The 21,358-nt window shown below is 44.4% G+C and overlaps 1 protein-coding gene across 9 annotated transcripts in view; it reads left to right on the top strand.

The window, feature by feature from the left end:
- SOX5 (SRY-box transcription factor 5) overlaps window positions 1-21,358 on the top strand; it is a 749,551-nt gene that overhangs the window by 558,386 nt on the left and 169,807 nt on the right. For all 9 annotated transcript variants that reach the window (XM_081926958.1, XM_081926959.1, XM_081926960.1 and 6 more), the window contains one exon: window positions 2,140-2,208. In XM_081926958.1, the coding sequence (XP_081783084.1) occupies window positions 2,140-2,208 (69 nt within the window). The remainder of the gene's footprint in view (window positions 1-2,139; window positions 2,209-21,358) is intronic.

A 21,358-nucleotide genomic window follows, 5' to 3' on the forward strand; every position in this document is an offset into this window, starting at 1 on the left:
GAGCATGAAATCCACGCTCGGCTCCAAGTATATTTCAGGAATGCTGGTCACAGTGGTCAACCCAGAAGCCAATAGGGAGCCCGCAAGTAAGATCTGACTGCAAGAGCCTTATCCCCTCCTGTGGTTTCAAGTTACTGGTATTCAGAAGAATAGCACTTCCGGCAGTGGAAGTGGAGTACAGCCCTCAGGATTAGTAGCCTGTATGGACACAGTATATATGACAGAGGTGCCAACTTGAACAAAATATTGGGGGGGGGGCAGGTAAACCGAACCCTGTGTAATTGATCATGTGACATGGCACACCCACCCACACCATTTGAATGGCAATGCCCATCAACTTAGGGGGATGCCCCTCAAATATTCTTTTATTTATTTTAAAATATATCTTTATTAATTTAAAATAAATGCATTTATGAGAAAACAGGCATACATATAAATAAACAAACATATAATCAATCAATCAACAAGTAACAGAAGAATCAAACAAACCACCACACTATAAGATACAAGAAGATTAATATAATTACCATAATATATACTCCTGATACTGAACACAATTATAAAACTTATAGAGAAGAAATTTAAAACTGACTTCCAATTAATCTCACTGTACTTTACCTCTCCATTACTTTATACCGCACAGTTACATATTTCTTATATAATTTATTTTTACCTCCCTACGAACTTATATTGATACAATACAGGGATCACTCTAATTCTGCCAAGATTTCCTTTTATTCCATCTTCCTTTTCTTCTATTATTCCCCCTCAAATATTTTAGGGGGGGGCACGAAGCAACCTCAGCCCCTAGGAGTTGGCACCTGTGATTTGTTAGAAATAAGAACACAGGAGAAGGGATGTAGGAGAAATTCATTCAGTTTGTATTTTACTTCCTAATGAAGGTGAGAACAAAAATCCAGCTATCTTAAAAACCCCAAAATGCATATATTAGGTGAAATGTATTAGCACATAACATAGAATTGTAGAGTTGAAGGGATCCCAAGAGTCATTTATTCAATCTAGACCGACCCAGTGCAATGTAGGAATCTCAGCTGAAGCATCCAGGACAGTCGGCCATTCAAACTCTGCTTGAGAACCTCCCAAGGGAGGAGAGTCCACAATATAAACATAAGAAGAGCTCTGCTGAATCAGGCCAATGGCCCACCTAGTCCAGCATCTAGGTGGACCAACCAGATGCCTGTGGGAAATTGGCACACAGGACCCAAGCACAAGGCACTCCTTTCACACTGTGAATCCCAACAATTGGTCTTCAGATGCGTACTGTCTCTGACAGCAGAGTCAGAATCCACAAGGCTCGCTCCACGACTCTGCCCTCCTGTCTTTGTCAGATTTGTGATTTATGATTATTACACATTACTCGCTCGTTACACAAAAAGAGCTCCAAGTGACTTACGACATGTTTAGGAGCGTGAGCCTAAATGAAAACACATGATAATCAAACACAGTCACACACAAAAATACCGTATTTTTCGCTCTATAAGATGCACCAGATCACAAGACGCACCTAGTTTTTGGAGGAGGAAAACAAGAAAAAAAAAAATTCTGAATTTCAGAAGCCAGAACAACAAGAGGAATCGCTGCACAGTGAAAGCAGCAATCCCTCTTGCTGTTCTGGCTTCTGGGATAGCTGCGCAGCCTGCATTCACTCCATAAAACGCACACACCATTTCCCCTTACTTTTTAGGAGGGGAAAAGTGAGTCTTATAGAGCAAAAAATATGGTACTTGCAAATACACAAAGCAACCCTCTGCCCACTATGAGACCTCCGGGTATAGGGTGGTATATAAATTGAATAAATAAATAAATAAAATAAAAATGAGCACCACCTTAAAGGGACAGGTGGCATTTAGGCACAGCGTATTTTTGCTTCTGTTTTGAAGTATTCACTATTATTGAGTGCAAAAAAGCCACATTTCTACTCTAACCGTTATGCATAGGAGACAGTGCCATTAAACATGTTGTTTTTTTAAATACATTTGGTGACAGAGTGGAAGTGTTCATTGTCTTTATTTGGATAGGACCAGCTGTGGGCAAAGGTTTAAATGGAGGAGGGCAAATGTGCCTTTTCAGACTGCAAATTAGACTCCTGTTAAGTACTGTTGTGTGTTGACCCTACAGATTGCAAGGCAACAACAGCAGCTCCTGCAGCAGCAACACAAAATCAACCTTCTCCAGCAACAGATCCAGGTCAGAGATTCTGAGTCTACCCATTGTTTTTATTCTCTCTGTCTCTCTTTGTGCCTTTTTCTACTACCCCCAATTCAATAATTTATTGCCATCAATAAATAGGCAACCATATCTGAGTTTAAGTAGATTGATGCTGGTTCCAAATCTATGGAAGTTGCTGTGTGTATATTGGTATGCCTGCCCTTATACTCCATAACGCGAGTCTGAACTGACTGTGCAGAAATGACACCCTGAGAACCATAGCTTGCTGTCCTAAAATGTGTCCCTAGTCCTCATGAAACCAGCTGTGGTGAGCTGCAAGCTCGTCTTTCTGTTCTTTCCAGATGATGGACATGAAACCACCCCAGCCTTTTTCTGTTACGAAAGTCCTGTTGTTATCTTGCTATTTTTTTTTTTTGTGTGTGTGTGTGTGTGTTAGTACAAAGAAAGCATGGGAAATGGGCTTGGAGAGTTAGCCGTTTATGAAAGCATGGTGGCTTTCTTATTACTATTATTTAAAGGAGCTGCACGACTTCTTACAGATGTAACTAGAAAATGGCTATTTGCAGTGCCAGTCCTCCCATTAGGCGCAATGAGACAACTGCTTCAGGCCGCAGATGCTGAGGAGTGGTGGAGGAGGCGGTGAGGTGTTAAGAGTTCAGAGCTGTGTTGCATGCTGCCCTGTTTCGAATGTTGAAGTAAAGGTCAACAGCCAGCCCAGTCGGGAGGTGGGGGCGTGGTGAAAGTGCCATTTTGTCCATCATCTCAGACAGCAAAACATCTTGGGCTGGGGCTGTGTCTCTGTAAACAAGTTCATCGCTTTTAAGCACCTAATTTCACACAGAAGTGGAAGTTGGTTTGTTCATGTGGAGATTCATATGTTAGAATGTAGTATGCTCCAGGAAAGGTGTGAGATGACATTGATGGATGATTACTAGATATAAAGACGGTGTGATCTAACAACATGTGCAGGCTCCAGCGGACTCGATGCGCATAGTCCCAGCCATGCCATAAGCAATAACCCTCTTCACTGAGAACTGGAGAGCAGTGGGGATTAAAACCAGCTCCCAGCTTTCCTTTTCTAACAGCAGCAGTTCAGTCTTGTTTGCACAATTCCTCTTCCAGTTATCACATGCTCCTAACTGGATTGGACTGAAGGCTCTGAGATCTGATTTAGATTTGGGCTGAATCTGTAATAGATGTTATCAAGGTTGTTTTCATCTTAATCTTTTTGATCGTGTTCTGTAAAAGTGGAACTTTTATTTCTAAAAAAGGAAATCTAGTTATTTTTAAAGTCAGAGATTGGTATGTGCATTAATTGTTACATAGAGCAAATGCTTCTGTGTTGGGCAAATCAGTCCATAATCTATCATCTGTGGCCAAAGCTGGCATTGTATTTCAGAACAGAACAGGGTTCAAACAGAACTTAGAGAAGTAGCACTTCCCTTTAACTGTATCTTCCATTAACCTATCAACTTCCCAACCTACCTTAAACTTTATTTCACCCTATCAGTGAGTATTTTGTGTATTTCTGGTTACGAGTTTATTGATAAATATGTCCCACACTGGGACGCGGGTGGCACTATGGGTTAAACCACAGAGCCTAGGACTTGCTGATCAGAAGGTCGGCGGTTCGAATCCCCACGACGGGGTGAGCTCCTGTTGCTCAGTCCCAGCTCCTGCCACCCTAGCAGTTCGAAAGCACGTCAAAGTGCAAGTAGATAAATAGGTACCGCTCCGGCGGGAAGGTAAACGGCATTTCCGTGAGCTGCTCTGGTTTGCCAGAAGCTGTTTAGTCATGCTGGCCACAGGACCCGGAAGCTGTACGCTGGCTCCCTCGCCCGATAAAGCGAGATGAGTGCCACAACCCCAGAGTCGGCCACGACTGGACCTAATGGTCAGGGGTCCCTTTACCTTTACCTTATGTTCCACACTAATGTTCATTTTTGTGTTTCTGAAATAAAACCATTCTTGACCATATATATATATAGAGAGAGAGGGAGTTTACATCATCTTGTTTATTGGTTTAACTAGGCATAGGCAAATCTATCTGATTCTGGTTCATGTCAACTTCACCTATTTTTACTTTTCAAATTTCCATTACATTTCCACATTAATCTGCAGATGATTTTTTAAAAGGTTTCTCTTAAAAGGTTTGTTTTCTCTGAATACGTATTTAAATTCGTACTTGGATACATTTCAACTGTTGGGAATCAGGTTTCAGAGAAGTGTGAAATCTGTTGACCGGTTAAATTCCAGATCCACACATTAGTCTGAAAGGCATGGATCAGGCCATTTCCCATAGAAATGTGTGGAGTCCAGACCTCTTGGGCATCTCCATTGTCAGCTTTCCTGCTTGAACTGGTGAAGCTGGAGCCTGATGCTCTGGCTCCCTAGCAGAGCAGAACCACCCACACAAACTCTTGCTTTCTAGGAAATGTAGAATCAGAGGGGCTGCTTCCTAGCAGCCTCAGTGTTCTCCGATGGGTTGAAAGGACTTGTAGCTTTCTGCACTGGGATGCCTGTCCACAGATACTGTAATTCAAGTCTGAGTTCACTGCAAGTATCTATGCCGGAAATGGCATCCTGAGAATTGTAGCTTGCTTTCATAAAATGTGCAAGAAGCCAGAGATGGTGAGAAGCCTTTAAGATGTAACCCCACACATGTTGTCAAAGACCCACACAACTACCCAGCCAAGACTGGGCTCAGGGCAGCTAACATCAAATGTCAAATACATTAAAACACAATCAAACAATTGATTAAAATACAGCTTAAAAATTAGAATCAGGATAAAATTAAATGACTGTCCATGAAATTACACAGGGGTCGGGAACCTCAAGTATTCATCAGGGCCAGCTATCCATGTTGGTCCCACACAAGCTGATAAATGGACCAAAGAGGTAACTTGCAGGTTCCCATAGAGGGGGGGGGTCCATTTCTTGTCCATTACTTCTACTTCCAAGCCCAGAAAGTTGACCAGAAGTGAGGAAACAACTCTGTAAGATTAGGCTTGCTGCTTAATTATCATGCATTTGAATGATTAAGATGCTGGAACAAATCTGTCTTATTTTTCCAGTAAAAAAAAGGAATTCCATTTACTCGAGCCAATTTTCTGTAAGGTCTGTTAAAGTCATAGCAATTTTGGATAAATTATTCTGCAAGGAGAGAAAAATTCCTTTAATAATATTTTACTAGATATACCATTTAAAAAAATAATAATCTAGCATGGACTGATGAGGATTTATACTTGAAAAAAAGCCACCCTGTTATCTTAGGCTTTCTAAACAATACGTCAAAACACACAATACATTTGTTCCCCAAAATCCACCATTCCCAATCAAGGCTTTATTTTCACCATGGATTTAAAATACATGGCTTTTCCGAAAGAATCCTGGGAATTGTAGTTTACCCCCACAGAGCTACAGTGCCAGTGTGGTGTAGTGGTTAAGAGCGGTGGACTCGTAATCTGGTGAACTGGGTTCGCATCTCCGCTCCTCCACCTGCAGCTGCTGGGTGACCTTGGGCTAGTCACACTTCTCTGAAGTCTCTCAGCCCCACTCACCTCACAGAGTATTTGTTGTGGGGGAGGAAGGGAAAGGAGAATGTTAGCCGCATTGAGACTCCTTTGGGTAGTGATAAAGCGGGGTATCAAATACAAACACTTCTTCCCAGCACCCCAAACTCTAGTTCCCAGGATTCTTTAGAGAAAGCCATACACCTCAAATACGATTTCAGTATATGGTGGGTACTCAGTCAATGTTACTTGTTCAGCTCTTACACTTCATCTCCCAGTTCAGACATTTTCCTGTGAAACGGTAAACCGGCTGTGATCTTTTTTCTGGGGAAAGGTGGGCTACAAATAGAGAACGTTAAAAACGAACGGGTTATGTGGCAAGTAACCCCATTAAAAATTGGGTTAAAAGTGACTAATAAACTACATGTGAAGGACAGTCGTGACTTCAAGGAAGATTGGGAACTTTCTACAAATTACTTTAAAAAACAACAAATTGACTTGGACTCCCTGTCAGGTTTTGAATAAACATCCACAAATTTATTAATAGAATACATGACAGATAAGGTAATGATATGTACAATTTTTAACATGCAGAGAATAATATGTGCAAATAAATCAGAGAGGGGAGCTGAGGAAAGTATTTTTTTGGGGGGGGAGAGGGATGGGGGAATAAAAAGGGGGGAAATGTAATTGATTAATTGGATTGATAATTTGTTCTGTTGAAATTGTTTGATAAAAATATATTAATAATAATAATAATAATAATAATAATAATAATAATAATAATAATAAAATAATAATAATAATAATAATAATAATAATAATAATAATAATAATGTTTCTTGTGGGAGTGACTGTGCCCCACCTCAAAGCACAGGAAACCCCAAGCACAGGAGGTGAAATATTTTAGAGTGCAAAGGTGAATTTCTCAGATGATGGCACAAATCTCACCTGTGCCTCACGCCATTCTGGAAGATAGCAGTGGTGACAGCGACTGCCAGAGGGGTGACACTATTCTCCCCCCAAAAAAACTATGTAACGATGTGGTATCGTTAAATGTAGCAGCTGGGGAAATAAATGTGGCCCTCAGCTCAGGGAGCGTGAGGGAGAATACCAGTAAGCTTTGCTCCCTGTCCTCAAAATGCGCAAGAGAGACTTCTGACATGGCTCAGTTGGCAGAGCATGAGACTCTTAATCTCAGAGTCATGGGTTCAAGGGCCCATGTTGGGCCCAAAGAATCCTACATTGCAGGGGGGGCTGGACTAGATGACCCTTGTGGTCCCTTCCAACTCTACAGTTCTACGGCAGCTTCTAAGGTACCAGTTTCACCCCTTGTTTTTCATGACACACACAATCAGTTCAGGCTGAAAGTTCCCAGCTGAGAAATTTTGGTCCTGAACTAGTAAAAATGCAAGTCGATTATTTATTTAACTTGCGTACTACTTCATATTTCAACAGAAATCACTTAAGTGGCTGGCATATGTGAACCACAAAAAAAATCAATGTGTTTTCTCCCCCCCTCTCCACAAAGAAATACAATACAAATTTCACATTCTGCTGAAATAAGTAAACCCCTCTACACTTTTATACATGCAGCAGATCACTGTAGCCTGTGGGAGAGTTTCTCCTGAAAGTTCAAAAAATCTCAGAAGCTCTCTCCACAGTTGTTCAGAAAAGGCCTTTTAGTGTCGCTGCCACTGTTCTGTGGAATAGCGTTCCTGCTGAGATATGACAGGTGTTCTTTAGCTGCACTTTCCAGAAGCAGTTGAAGACATCTTTGTACCCGCAGGCTTTCTGAGTTGGATAAATGGGTCTTTACCAGGAGTACCTACCTTTTATAGGTTTAGCTTTCTTAAAAAAAATAAGGTGCAATTTTGTGTTTTTAACCGTTTTTCATTGTCTTTAGCATTCTATAGAAGGTGCTAAACAAATCAACAACAAGAATTCTACTGCATCTAACACTACTACTAATCACCATTCCACCTTTCGAGTAAAATAATCATGCAGCAATAAATATCTCGAAACTTCTCTCTAAATAGCTCTCCTTCGCTGCTGGAGGTTTTTAAACAGAGGTTGGGCGGCCATCTGTCAGGGATTCTTTAGCTGTGATTCCTGCTTTGCAGGGGGTTAGGGTCCCTTCCAATTCTACAATCTTCTGCTTCTATGAAAACAGTGTATGTAAGCAAAATAAATGCGCTCAAGTAAAATGCATAAGAGCCGCAAAAGCAAATCATAAACAAAGCTTCGAAATATATCAAGATACAGTAACAAAAGGCAACATAATTAACTGAATTTGTGCAGCAGTTCTCAATCTGGCATTGCCCTTCTCAGGAGTGGCGCTAGCTGAGAATTCATTTCATTCTCTCACGTGGCATGTGATTCCTTAGGAAATTGCCTTCCACTGAGTCAGACTCAATGGTCATAGAATCATAGAGTTGGAATCCCTGAGGATCATGTGGTCCAACCCCCTGCAACCGTCCCACATGGGAATCGAACCTGCAACCATCTAGTTCAGAACTGTCTACGTTGACTAGCTATGGCTCTCTAAGCTTCCAAGGCAGGGGATATTCCTAGTCCTACCAGGAGTTCCTGGGTACTGAAGCTGGGTACTTGCACATGCAAACCACTGAGCCACAGCTGCTGGAAAGCCACAAGCTATACACTGCAGTGGAGCCTTTGCTACTTCATCAGCAAAAACTGCCCTTAGCTGGGCCACTCACCTGCTGCAAATCTCGTGGATTTGTCAGAGGTGATGTCCACCATTCCAGGGTTTTGATATACTCAGGTCAGTTTCTTGCCCTGTGTCAGGAGCAGCTGCCTGTTTCCACGTGACTTGGAATCGGCAGCATACCAGATGCACTCAGAAAGGCCCCAAAAGGAGCTGCATCAAATACTTTTCCCACGACTTTGCAACCTTCTTTTCTTTTTTTCTTTTGCAAACAACAAGGAGGGACTTCCGTCTAAAAACAAAACCTCTAAATAATTGTCTCTCTCCCCTTCCCCAAGAGGTCTCAATAGTTCATTTCCTCTGTGTTAGTGGCAGAGGACTCTATTATTAGTTCAAAACTGGACCAAACTTTAAAAGTTTTCAAAAATTCTTCCTAATTTTTATCATGATCCTTTCTTTTGCATTTTAGGGGATAGTGAGTGTCAGGGTGGAGATTGGTTGCAAAACTCACTCAGACACCACTTAGAATTTTAGTTTTCTCAGGGTTGAGATGAAATGGGTTTGGCCCTGAGAATTGTCCGGCAAGGAGTCTGTTGGGAACCACATGTCAGCTGCTCTGAATATTGTTCATCCAATAAACAGGTGTGACACCCAAAGAGATGACTATGCTTCAGGAATCTATCCTTACCATCATCTGTTGTTCCACTGGTTCTGAATGCTGTCTGCTCTTCACAGTCCCCTCCTAGCAAGCGAGGGGCAAGTGGCAGGCTTGGTTGTCAAGCATGTTAGAAGAAGAGAGGCAGGGCCTGCCCTACCGTTAGGCAAGCTGAGGCAACAACATCAGGCAGCAGTTGCTCCTCTTGAACTCTTCAGCCATTCCTGGGCCAGCTGATCTGGCCAGCTGGCTAAAGGTCTGGGGGAGAATTCTGTCTCGCCATCAGTACTGAAATAAGATTCAACTGTCAATCCAATTGGATTCTGCATGTGAAATCTGGTGGCTCCCTTGAGTGATGACTTGCCCAATCTGAGACAGGGTAGAAGACTTGTATCTAACAAAGGTGGCCTGTTAGCACAAGTATTTCTGCCTGCGCAGCAGGACTTCTTCTCTCCATGTATGTTTGCACAGTGCACCCCCCACCCACCCCAAAATTATTCTGGGCTTTCCCCCAACCCTCCAGATGTGCAGATAGAGGAGGAGAAGAGGAAGTCCTCCTTGGCATACTAAAGTCCTTGCACTAACAGGACAACTTTGTTGGATATAACTCTGTATCCAACTTACTAGAAAGACATGGCCCAAGACTGGTTCTCTGCGGCCACCTAATTCCCTACAGTTTTGCCTTCCAACAAGGAAGCCTGGTGGTGCAGGGGGAAGTAAACTGATGTCTCAACTTAGTTTGTCCTCTCTGTGGTCTGCCACCACTACAATCAACTACCACCAGTTCATTCTGTAAGTTGCTCATGGACCTCTCTATTCTCCTTTTAGAGGGAGGGCATATCCTTTTTTGGTCCCAGTTCCAATGAATTTCGTTGTGTTTGCCAGCATTGTTGTTCCAAAAAAGACTCTCCCACATTTTTTTTCTCTCTCTGCATTAATTAACAAGAAAGGAAATTGCATTTAAAAATTATTAAAGGAGAGATAAATTCTCACTGAGAGCCAGTGTGGTGTAGTGGTTAAGAGCAGTGGACTCATAATCTGGTGAACTGGGTTCGTGTCTCCGCTCCTCCACATGCAGCTGCTGGGTGACCTTGGGCCAGTCACACTTCTCTGAAGTCTCTCAGCCCCACTCACCTCACAGAGTGTTTGTTGTGGGGGAGGAAGGGAAAGGAGAATGTTAGCCGCTTTGAGACTCCTTTGGGTAGTGATAAAGCGGGATGTCAAATCCAAACTCTTCTTCTTCATGGGTGGGGATGCAGGTTTCATGTTGCGCGTGCCTTCATTCTGAAGCAGACAGTGAGCCTTTGTGAGTGTACTTTTCATTCTGTAAATGGTTTGACCAATAGTCTGTACTCTGTAGCCTCCATGGGTGCCCACGCTTCAATGAAAGCTCAGGGGAGGTGACTCCTCCCACGGGGTGTTTTCAGATCAGGAAGTGCAAGCAGCCAGGGAGGCTGAAGGAATGTTTACTGGCAAGACACAGAGCACCATCGTGCAAAGATAAGGTAAGCTCAGAACCCCACACCCATAGAAATTCTAATGAAACGCCATGAGAACAAGGTAGGGAAATGGGAGCCCTTTTCACAGGGGAAGACAGCTTTCAAGAAATTTCAGGACAAGTTCCAGCACATCACTCTTTGTATGTGTGCATAGGGTGATGGTAGGGTTCTCCCTTTGGGGCACAAGGGTTAAACCAGATGGCCCTTGAATTCCAGCTCTGTAATATCATGAAAGTGTGTTGTTTACATTTGCACCCTGTCCTTTATTTTGCAATAAGGTGATTGGCTGTAGATTAGCAAGAGGAGACGTCTCTTATGTTTCTATTCCAGCGAGCGAGTGAGTATTTGTGAAAGAGGGGGGTTGGGGTATTTGTGTGGGTTTGTTTTTTTCAGAATCCCTTTTATTATTTCTTGCCATTGTGTGGCTGCACATATGGAAAGGCGCAGCGCGAAGCCACGGGTGCCAGCGAGCGAAAGAAAAGCATCCTTGTCCATTGAGCTGACCTACTAAGGGGAACATTAGTTCGCCATATGATCAGCGTCTCATCCATGTGGAGAGTGTGGAGTCATGAGCCCTTTTGTTCGGAAGCCAAAAAAGGCAGCTTCTGCTGAGGGGAGGTAAAAAAATAGGAGAAGAAGAAAGGGAGGGGAAAAAAGAGATGATTCAGGCAAGATAACAATAAATTTTTTTACTGCTGGCTGGTGGAGGTGTTTAGGATGTGTTTTCTTTATATCTCCGTCCGCCCCTAATTGACGATGCTTTAAAATTGAATGACTAGCAGTCAAAACGTGTTTGCTTCAAGCTGAGAAGAAAAATGCCGGTGTCTCTGCTTCGAAACTGATTGCGCTTTGTACACAACTGACAGCCGCAGTCACTTTGAGTGACTGATAAGTGGGGAGCTTTGCCACTTATCAAGGAATGCGCGCCGAAAAAGAAAAGGACTCTGAGCCATTCAGATGCGTTGGCATGCTCAAAATAACATCTCACATCAGTCAGGCTCGCAAGGCACCGGGAGACGTTTCAAAATAAACTTTGTATCCATCTATCTCGCTATCTGGAGGCAAAGATTCAATTTAACAGACATATCGCCGCGCAACATTGCAGTGTTTTCCCGGAAAGGAGAACATCATTATAACGGTCATGGGTTTATGCACGATTTACTGGGGTTTCGATAACTATTGTGGGTCTTTGTCAGGGCAACCCACCCCCACCCCCATTCATCACTCTAGATCAGGGGTAGCGAACTTGTGGCCCTCCAAATGTTGCTGGACTACAGTTCCCATCATGCCTGAACATTGGGCCATGCTGGTTGGGGCTGATGGGAACTGGAGTCCAACAATAACCTCTGGAGGGCCACAGGTTTCCTCACACTTGCTTTAAATAAATAAATGTTATTGTTATTACCACACACTTCCACCAAATTACAGTGGTACTTCAGGTTACATACACTTCAGGTTACATACTCTTCAGGTTACAGACTCCGCTAACCCAGAAATAGTGCTTCAGATTAAGAACTTTGCTTCAGGATGAGAACAGAAATCGTGCTCTGGCGGTGTGGCAGCAGCAGGAGGCCCCATTAGCTAAAGTGGTGCTTCAGGTTAAGAACAGTTTCAAGTTAAGTATCGACCTCTGGAATGAATTAAGTACTTAACCCGAGGTACCACTGTACTCAGAGTGTTGTACATGTTCTCTTTTCTATTTTATCCTCACTTGAAAACCTATGAGGTAGATGAAACCAAGACAGGCAATGGTTCAACGTCACATTAAGCCTTTTTTGGCTAAGGTGATATTTGAACCTTGGTCTTCCTGGTCTCAGTCCAACACTTTAGTCATCATCATCGTCATCAATAATTTTATTATTTGTCCCCCGCCTAATGGGCTGGGTGGCTTCCAACAAAAACATAATAAAGCACTTCACTTCTCGCAGTGAGGGAACCACCAGTAGACCCTCAAAGGTGGACCTCAGTGTCCAGGCTGAACAGTGGGGGTGGAGACGCTCCTTCAGGTATACAGGGGTGGGGAACCTGTGACCCTCCAAATTTTGCTCTCACATGTGGTCACTGACCCCTACATTGCAGCCTGGAATGGAACTACCTACAGTCTGACGTATGGAAATGGCCTCCACTGCCACAGATGTTTGGGAGTTGTGGTATTTAGGACTGCACTGTTGAAATTCTGACTGACTATGATTTTTGGGTGCACGGCAGAGGTGCATCACATGCTTGGCCCACTCCCCCCATTCCCAGTAGGGTGGAATCATATTTTCCTTTGCATGCCATGTCTGGACTGTTCCCTAGCCATGGCGTCACCACCACACACTCCTCCACATGTACACATGCTGTGATTTTGTTTGTTTTGGGAAGCCCAAAATGAAGACCATGGCTTTTTGCTTGCGTTCTTAATAGAGTCTGTGTGAAAGTCGGTTCATGTTACAAAATATACTGCTGGTCAGCAGACTGGCACCTGGTGAATAAAATGGCCTGCAAAAGTTGAGAAGTTGCCCATCCCTCTTAGAAACAATGCTGGGTATTCTCTTGAATTCCATCTGTTGGCTTGGGCAGTCTGTTTTGACATCTCACTCCAGCCTCATTGCTGACCAAATGCTAGGAGAAGTTCTCCAGAGTGATTCACTGGAAATGTATTGGTACTGCCTACTGAGTCATCCGCACTGTTGACTGTAGCATTGTGGGTTTCCCCTGGCGCATCACCCTTCTTGAGATGGGTTGTGTCCATTGCTACTCTTTTTATGAGATGTAATTGAATCACCAGTTGGGGAGGCACCATCCAAACAATTTGACGTGAGATTTTGTTTCAGGGGTTTTTCTGTTCGTTGTCTTGGATTTTATTTTGCAATGTGGCAGATGTGTCTGGCATTCTTTAAACTTTGCAGTGATAGCAAATAAAGATTATTATTATTATTATTATTATTATTATTATTATTATTACCATTTATTATCTGCCTTTCACCCTAAAGTCCCAGGGCAGGTTACAGCATTAAAACACACTATTAACATTAAAATGCAATATTAGATCACATTTAAAAACTACTTAGAACAGCTCAGTTGGTTAGAATATGGTGTTGATAATGCTGAGGTTGCAGGATCGATCCTTGTATGGGGACAGCTGCATATTCCTGCATTACAGGGGGTTAGACTAGATGATCCTCAGGATCCCTTCCAACTCCACAATTGTTTGATCCTATGAACATAAAAGGGATGTGGGTGGCACTGTGGTCTAAACCACAGAGCCTAGCGCTTGCCGATCGGAAGGTTGGCGGTTTGAATACGCACGATGGGGTGATCTCCCATTGCTCGTTCTCTGCTCCTGCCAACCTAACAGTTCGAAACCACTAAGTGCAAGTAGATAAATAGTTACCACGCCGGAGGGAAGGTAAACGGTGTTTCTGTGTGCTGCTCTGGTTCGCCAGAAGTGGCTTAGTCATGCTGGCCACATGACCCGGAAGCTGTACGTCAGCTCCCTCGGCCAATAAAGCGAGATGAGTGCTGCAACCCCAGAGTCGTCCATGACTGGACCTAACGGTCAGGGGTCCCTTTACCTTTATGAACATAAAACTATAGAAATAAGGTGGTTCCAGAAATATTCATCTCTGTCATCAAAAGAGGTGCGTATAATGAAAGCTGTACAACGAAGTTGCCAAATCAGTTATAATGATTTGGAACCTGCGTTATCCAGGCACACAGGAGGATCATGTTTGGATCTGGAAAGGGAGAAGCGACTTGAAATAGTGATGATCTCATTGTTGCCTGGAAGGGATTAGCTTTAAGTCCTTTTCAAAACAACCAAGTCAACCTAAGGGAGTCAACACCTGTGGGATGGAGCAAAGCCACCAACTGGATTTTGCTGTCATCACATGGAGTCATCCTAAGAACCAAAGTTTACATCCACGGGGCGCAAATTCTAAGATTTCCACAAGCTTTGCAGGTCAGAAGAAAACTGCATGCATGGCATTGGCTGCACATACATCCTTGTGCCATAATCCCTCTTACAACAGTCTGGAGAGCCAAGCCTTTGAGCCAGAGCCCTAGATTGCAAGCCTGTAGCCTAGGGGTGGCAAGCTGTAGCCTTGGGGTGGAAAATCTTTTAAGCCCAAGGGAGGCATTCTATTCTAGGCAATCTTCCATAGACGCCGTCTGGGCTGGGCTGGGCCAGAAGAAAAAGTGGGCAGAGTAATTGACGCAAATGTTACCTTTGTACAGTAGTTCATGGAGACCAAAGCCCCATCAGCTCAACTGGTTAGAGCGTGGTGCTGATAACAACAAGGTCACAGGTTTGATGGTTGTATATTCCTGTATTAGAGTGAGTTGGACTATATGATCTATGGGGTCCCTTCCAACTCTCAGATTCTATCAAAAATACTCGGGATGAGAGGCAAGGCCAGTGGCAGATGTGGCCTGGAGAGAGGGATTAATACCCGGGACAGTTCTAAGTCCAGATAGAGAGATCTGGAGGGCTGCAATTGGGCCTGACTTTCCCCACCAGTGCTATAGCTGAGTAGTACTTGCAGTTCTGGTTGCTTTTGGTGGCAACGGCATGCGATCCTGAGATTTTCTGCTTAAATGTGCATTTGTTTGTTTGAAAGAAAAAATGCTTCTGATCCTTAAGACTACAACCTGCATTTTCAAAATCCCTCCAACCATATTTGAAAAAGTGGCAGCAGAAACAATGTGGGTCTGACCAAAGGTGTAAGGTTGGGAGCCGATCAGGACCTGAGAAGCACATTTGGGGACCTATGAAAAACAGCAGAGAAGTGAGCAGACAAATAGTCGAGTACTATCTGCTCTGAAGTTTTTTTGGGGTGGCTCTGAGTGAAAATATTATCTGCCCTTGGATTTAAGATTCCTGGTTTCTGGAGCTTTTGCTGTTGATATCCAACACATTTGCATTATTGCTAAGCTTATCTCAAATATTGGACTTCTCTGCTGAAGCCAAGAATGGTTTACTTCTAAGTAATTCTATTCAGCTCACTGGGAATACTCCAGAGTAAGCAGGCTGTGGACTGCACCTTAATAGGGAGAGAGAAAGTGGCCGCCTCAATCTTCATTGTTTGCTGCAGGTTTTTCTTCTCTGACTATTGTCTGCCTTTCCCTTTGTTGTACATAGCAGGTGTTTCTTTCACTACCCCAGAGCTGGCAACACAACGGTTTCCTTTGTGGTGGCTCCTTGGAGACTTTTGATTAAACTCTTCTTTGTGGCAACGATGCCAAATTGCACATGGAATTTGTGTGTACACAAATGCCTTCGATTTCTTCTTTCATGCTCGCTGCTTAAGTCTTTGTCGGCCTCTTGCTCTTCCCTCGATTATCCTTGTGCCTCACCCTAGCTAAATCTAAAAACAGAACAAATGGTCTGCAGACTTTATCCCGCCCACACGTCCATTCCCTCCCCCGCCCCAATATCTATTATGGGGAAGGGTCCTAGCTCACTGATGTTGTTGTTTAGTCGTTAAGTCGTGTCCGACTCTTTGTGACCCCATGGACCAAAGCATGCCAGGCCCTCCTGTCTTCCACTGCCTCTTGCAGTTTGGTCAAACTCATGCTGGTAGCTTCGAGAACACTATCCAACCATCTCGTCCTCTGTCATCCCCTTCTCCTTGTGCCCTCCATGTTTCCCAACATCAGGATCCTTCCCAGGGAGTCTTCTCTTCTCATGAGGTGGCCAAAGTATTGGAGCCTCAGCTTCAGGATCTGTCCTTCCAGTGAGCACTCGGGGCTGATTTCCTTAAGAATGGAGAGGTTTGATCTTCTTGCAGTCCATGGGACTCTCAAGAGTTTCCTCTCAAGAGCTCACTGATAGAGTACATGAATTGCATGGAGAAGGACCCAGGTTCAATCCTGAGCATCTGCAGGAAGGGCTGGGGGCCCAGTTGCTGTAGACCACTGGTCTTCAAGCTGGGTTGCAACAGGAGCACTACCACCATGAAAATATATGGTGAAAGATTAAGAAATGGATCCCCCAATGCATGTGAAAAGTGAGAACTGGGTCTGAAAAGGTGGTAGATATTTGCTACAGACAGTACTGAGCCAGATGGTCTGACTTGGTTTCACTTGGTGAGAAGCTTCTATTGCCCCTATCAGTTCTGTTTAAAATCTCTAAAATCTTAGATCCAAGATGACAACAAAACGTTACTGATTAACATAACGTTTAGGGCTAAACCAAAAGGGGAGACAATTTTTGCACACAAAAAAACCTTATTGGCGTTTAAAGATACCCCACTTGTGGTGTGAAGATAAGAGCGTTCACCGGCTGATCCAGTCCAGGAAACATGGCTCCCATTTTAACTTGGCTCCATTCACCCTTGGTGTCATTAGCATGTAGTGACACCTGCATAGCAGGTGCCCGACAGAGGCGCCAACTTGCGAGGGAGATCGAAGGGGCAATGATGTGCGCATGATGTTGCCCATGCAATGTCAGGACATTGGGAGGAGCCAGGGGGAGGAGCCAAACTCGGCAGCAGCACAGCTTCAATGGCTGGTAGATCCTCCTCGCTCGCACTTGACCTCCTTCTCCTGCTGCCATCTTTCCCTTACACTGCAAGAGTAGCCACTGACCACTAAAGCCATGCCACACTTGGCTCCGTGCTTGGCCTCCTCCATCCCCTGATTTTATTTTTTGTTATGGAGCAAAAAAGCTGTGCCTATGGTGCCAGCTAACTAACCATGCAATTCCTGATTACCTGAGGTCACTGGTAAGGAGAAATGGACTCCCTCTGGAAAAGTGGCATTGAAACAACAGCAGACTGGGGGGGGGGTCAAACAGGTTTGAGGGGGGGACTTTGGCACATTTCAGGGAATTGGGAGTAAATACTTCAGCATCTTGAAAATCAGTGCAGGTAAATATGTTGATATCGCTGAGGAGAGTGGAGGGGGACACAGAGAGAGAGAGAGAGAGAGAGAGAGAGAGAGAGAGAGAGAGAGAGACCGACCTACATTTTATCCTCATACAAGCTGGGATGGCTTAGTATGCTACCATTAGCTTGTTTACAGGTAGTAATGGGTAAAAGCACAAGACACGCTACAAATGTTGGTGTTGAATTCAAATTGCTGTACCCCCTCTGGTTCTGAAGCATTGTTCTTCAATGGAGCTTCACCAAACCTAATATCAGGGGTGGAAATCAGGCCAAAAATGCACACACATACACCTCCCAAATAAATGTTAGGCTACGTTTCCAAATAACCTGCCACCTAACTTACAGGTTTTCACAATCGGATAAAAAAAAATGCAGGACATTACACAAATAAATGAAAAAACGCTGTGGCAACTGTATTATAAGCACATGAGAATGAATAAGAGCATCAATCAGATCACTGAAGACCCTTCTGAATAATGATGATGATGATGATGATTTTACTAATCTTCTAAAAAAATCAGGATAGAGTCTACCAGAGGGAGATCTCCAGGCAGTGCCAACCCTAGGCAGATTGGGGAATCCACCTCATGCAGTAGATGCTGGAGAGGCAGGGGAAAGCTCCCCACCATTCTTTCAGAGCCCCTTAAATATGCCCACCCTGCACTCCCTCAATTAGCTTGCTGTTCCCAGGTGGGGCAAAGGGTGCCACCCCATCACCAGTGTTGAAGGATGATTGCTAGCCCAGTTGGATTTCATATGCAGAATGGGAGGGCGCCATCTTGTCCTCTGCCTCAGGCAGCAAAATGTATTGGTCTGGCCCCGCGATCATAGAAGTGCTTACACACAGCTCAAGGTAATTTATTCATTTATTTTTTTTAAAAAATTCTTACATACCTGCAAATTCAGCAAACTGTTTCAAAGTGGAAATAGAAAGTGCTTGCTGAAACTGTTGGAAGAGTCTTCTACAGGACTGGGCCGATGGCGCAAAGGGGTCAGCTCCATGTCTCACCAATTCTGGGGATGACCAGTGATGTTCACACAGAGGTTCTCAGTGATAGAGCTGAGATAAAAGGGTTTGGGGACTCCCTAAAGTTCCATGGACCTAAGTTGTTCAGGGCTTTGTGAATCAATATGAGGACCCTGAACCCGGCTCAGTAGTAGGTGGGCATCTATTGCTTAACAATGGTGTAAGGGTGATCTGGCTGCGACATCTGTCACCCCATTGATCACCAGTGTTGATTCGGCTGATCTGGCTGGCTAGGCGGGTGTCCCCTTCCTCCCTCACCGCTCCATGTGCGTCCCTCCCGAAGCTGCGTGCTCGGTGGAAGAGGACAACCATCCCAGACAGGAGGAGTGTACCATTCTTCGGTCAAGGGTATACGATAGCTGCGCTCCCCTGCTAGAGCCTCCAAACAATGGTGTAGCCATGTAAAAACTGTGTCTGATGTTGTCGGCCAATATGTGGGCTGGCTGCCACCTTCTGCAGCAACTGGAGCTTCCAGACCAAGCCCACGTAGAACACATTGCAGTAATCCAGCCTTGATTACTTCAAGTGATCCTCTGCAATGTGAAGGATGGATACCCAGCCCTGTACATCACCTTGTCAACAGCGGGAGGTGTGCTCCCAAGCTGGCTGAGAAGCCGGCAGATTCCACATGCTTTTGTGACTTGGACTTGCTTCCTCTCAACTTCCGTCTTGTTGCTGTGCCCCCTGCAGTCATATTATTGGCACCTCATGTGGTGTTGGGATTAGCCTTCTCTTGGGGAGAAGGAGAAGCCGGTGTTGGTGGAGACCAAGGAACTTATCAAGGCGGCGCATGGATGCGGCTAGGCAGGGGAGCTGCGTGAGTGACACCCAAATCCCACCTGCCCCCAGAATGAGCGTCAGGGCTGTGTGCCACTTTGAGGAGTTCCTTTTGAAAGGCTGATTTCCTTCCTGTTGGGACTGTCTCTCAATGGAAATGTCAGAACCGAGGAAGGATAAAAATGCCTGGTTACAGAAAAGCGAGAAAAGAAAACGCTCTGAAGTCATCTGTCAGGCTCCATGTTTTCTGAGCTGCTGCATTAGCAGGGGGACAAAGTCACGGTGTGTTGACACGTACTAATGTGCAGTGACATAATACCTGTAAAAGGGAGACAGCGAAGAGGGACAAACTTATCTGAGTTTTTCACAGGAAAAGAGGGGATTTAACTTTCCTGGTTAAAATGTGGATTTATATTATATATATATATATATATATATATATATATATATATATATATATATATATATATATATATAAATATATAAAATTTTATATATATATAAAAGCCAACTGCATTTACCCAAGTTTGACTGAGATAAACCTACTCAGATCTAATTCTCTCCAGTCCTTGTGAAAAGTGGACCTTAAGATCCTGAGCTTATTTGTCCAAATCCTCTCTCTCCCCCCCCCCCCGGCCCCTCTGTAGAATTGCAGATTAGGGTAGGGAATTTGGTCCTTATCGCTAAGGTTCTTACAGTTTCAGAAGGCAAGTGAAACGCTTAGAGGGAGAAGGACACTTCCTTGAACTCCTTCCTGGTCTTCACTTAGATTATGGAAGAGCGCGTCAACTGTATAGATATCCCACAACGCACCAGCCTCTTCATTTTTGCATATCTCAGTGTGGCTCAAGAAATATAATCTCTTTATTCCCCTATACTGTCAATTAAGTTGTAGGAAACTCAATCTCTCTCCCCTCCATCCTGCTCTTACGGATTTATGATTTGGCTGTCAACTCAAATGCATGCTCTTACATTCAATTGCCCTGGCTTTCTTCTTCTTCCTGTAGCCTTAGGCAGACTTTCTCATCCTATAAAACAGGCTTCCCCGACCTCAGATGTTTTGGGCCTACAACTCCCATGATCCCTAGCTAGCAGGACCCAGTGGTCAGGGATGATGGGAATTGTAGTCTCAAAACATCTGGAGGGCCGAGGTTGAGGAAGTCTGCTATAAAATAAGCACAAATTGGTTATTTGGCTTAAGGTCCCCATGCCTGATGTACTAGACTCTGGAGGCCTCTTTTCTACCCTGCCCCCATGTCCCTTCTCTCCCTGTGTCCTGCATGGCTTCTGCATCGTGGCGACTCTTGGAAGGAAAGCAAACAGGGGAGTGGTGTGGCTCAGTGACAGAGCCTCTGCTTTGCATGCAGGAGGTCATAGGTTCAATCCTTAGCGTAGGTTTGGGATAGACCACCCTGGCTGGAATTCAACATCGTGCTAAGGCAGCCGTTCCTTCAGTGCTTGCAATTTCACTTGTCGGACGGAACCATCTCACTTATCCTGCTCCCACCCACAATTCTGGGGTTTCTCCTGGCCCTCACAAGCAGCTTTGAGGAGACGAGGGGCACATGGGGAGGAAGAGGAGGCAAAGGCCTAGGACCTTCATACCTACGGGACCGCCTCTCCTGGTATGTCCCACGGAGGACCTTACGGTCTTCAAATAAAAACATCTTGGAGGTCCCAGGCCACAGGGAGGTTAGGCTGACCTCAACCAAAGCCAGGGCTTTTTCGGCTGTGGCCCCGATCTGGTGGAATGCTCTGTCACAAGAGACTAGGGCCCTGTGGGACTTGACATCTTTCCACAGGGCCTGCAAGACAGAGCTGTTCCACCAGGCCTTTGGCCAGGGCACAGCCTGACCCCCTCCTTTGGCAATCCTCACAGAACTCTAGCCCAATGGTTACCATTAATTTGATTCAGAATTGATTTTAGAATGAACTGAATTTAGAATGTATTTCAGTTAATTGATTGTGATTTTATGTAAACTGTGTTACTTTTACTGTTGTTAGCTGCTCTGAGCCCAGCTTCAGCTGGGGAGAGCGGGATATAAATAAAATTTTATTATTACTATATTATTAAAGTCCCATTGCACTCGTGGGTCTTACTGCATTGGCTCCCAGTAGTGCAACAGTTCAGTGGAATCCTCCCCATCTTTTGTCTGTTATG

Source organism: Podarcis melisellensis (assembly GCF_964234715.1).
Source record: "Podarcis melisellensis genome assembly, chromosome: 10".
Lineage (NCBI taxonomy): Eukaryota > Metazoa > Chordata > Lepidosauria > Squamata > Lacertidae > Podarcis > Podarcis melisellensis.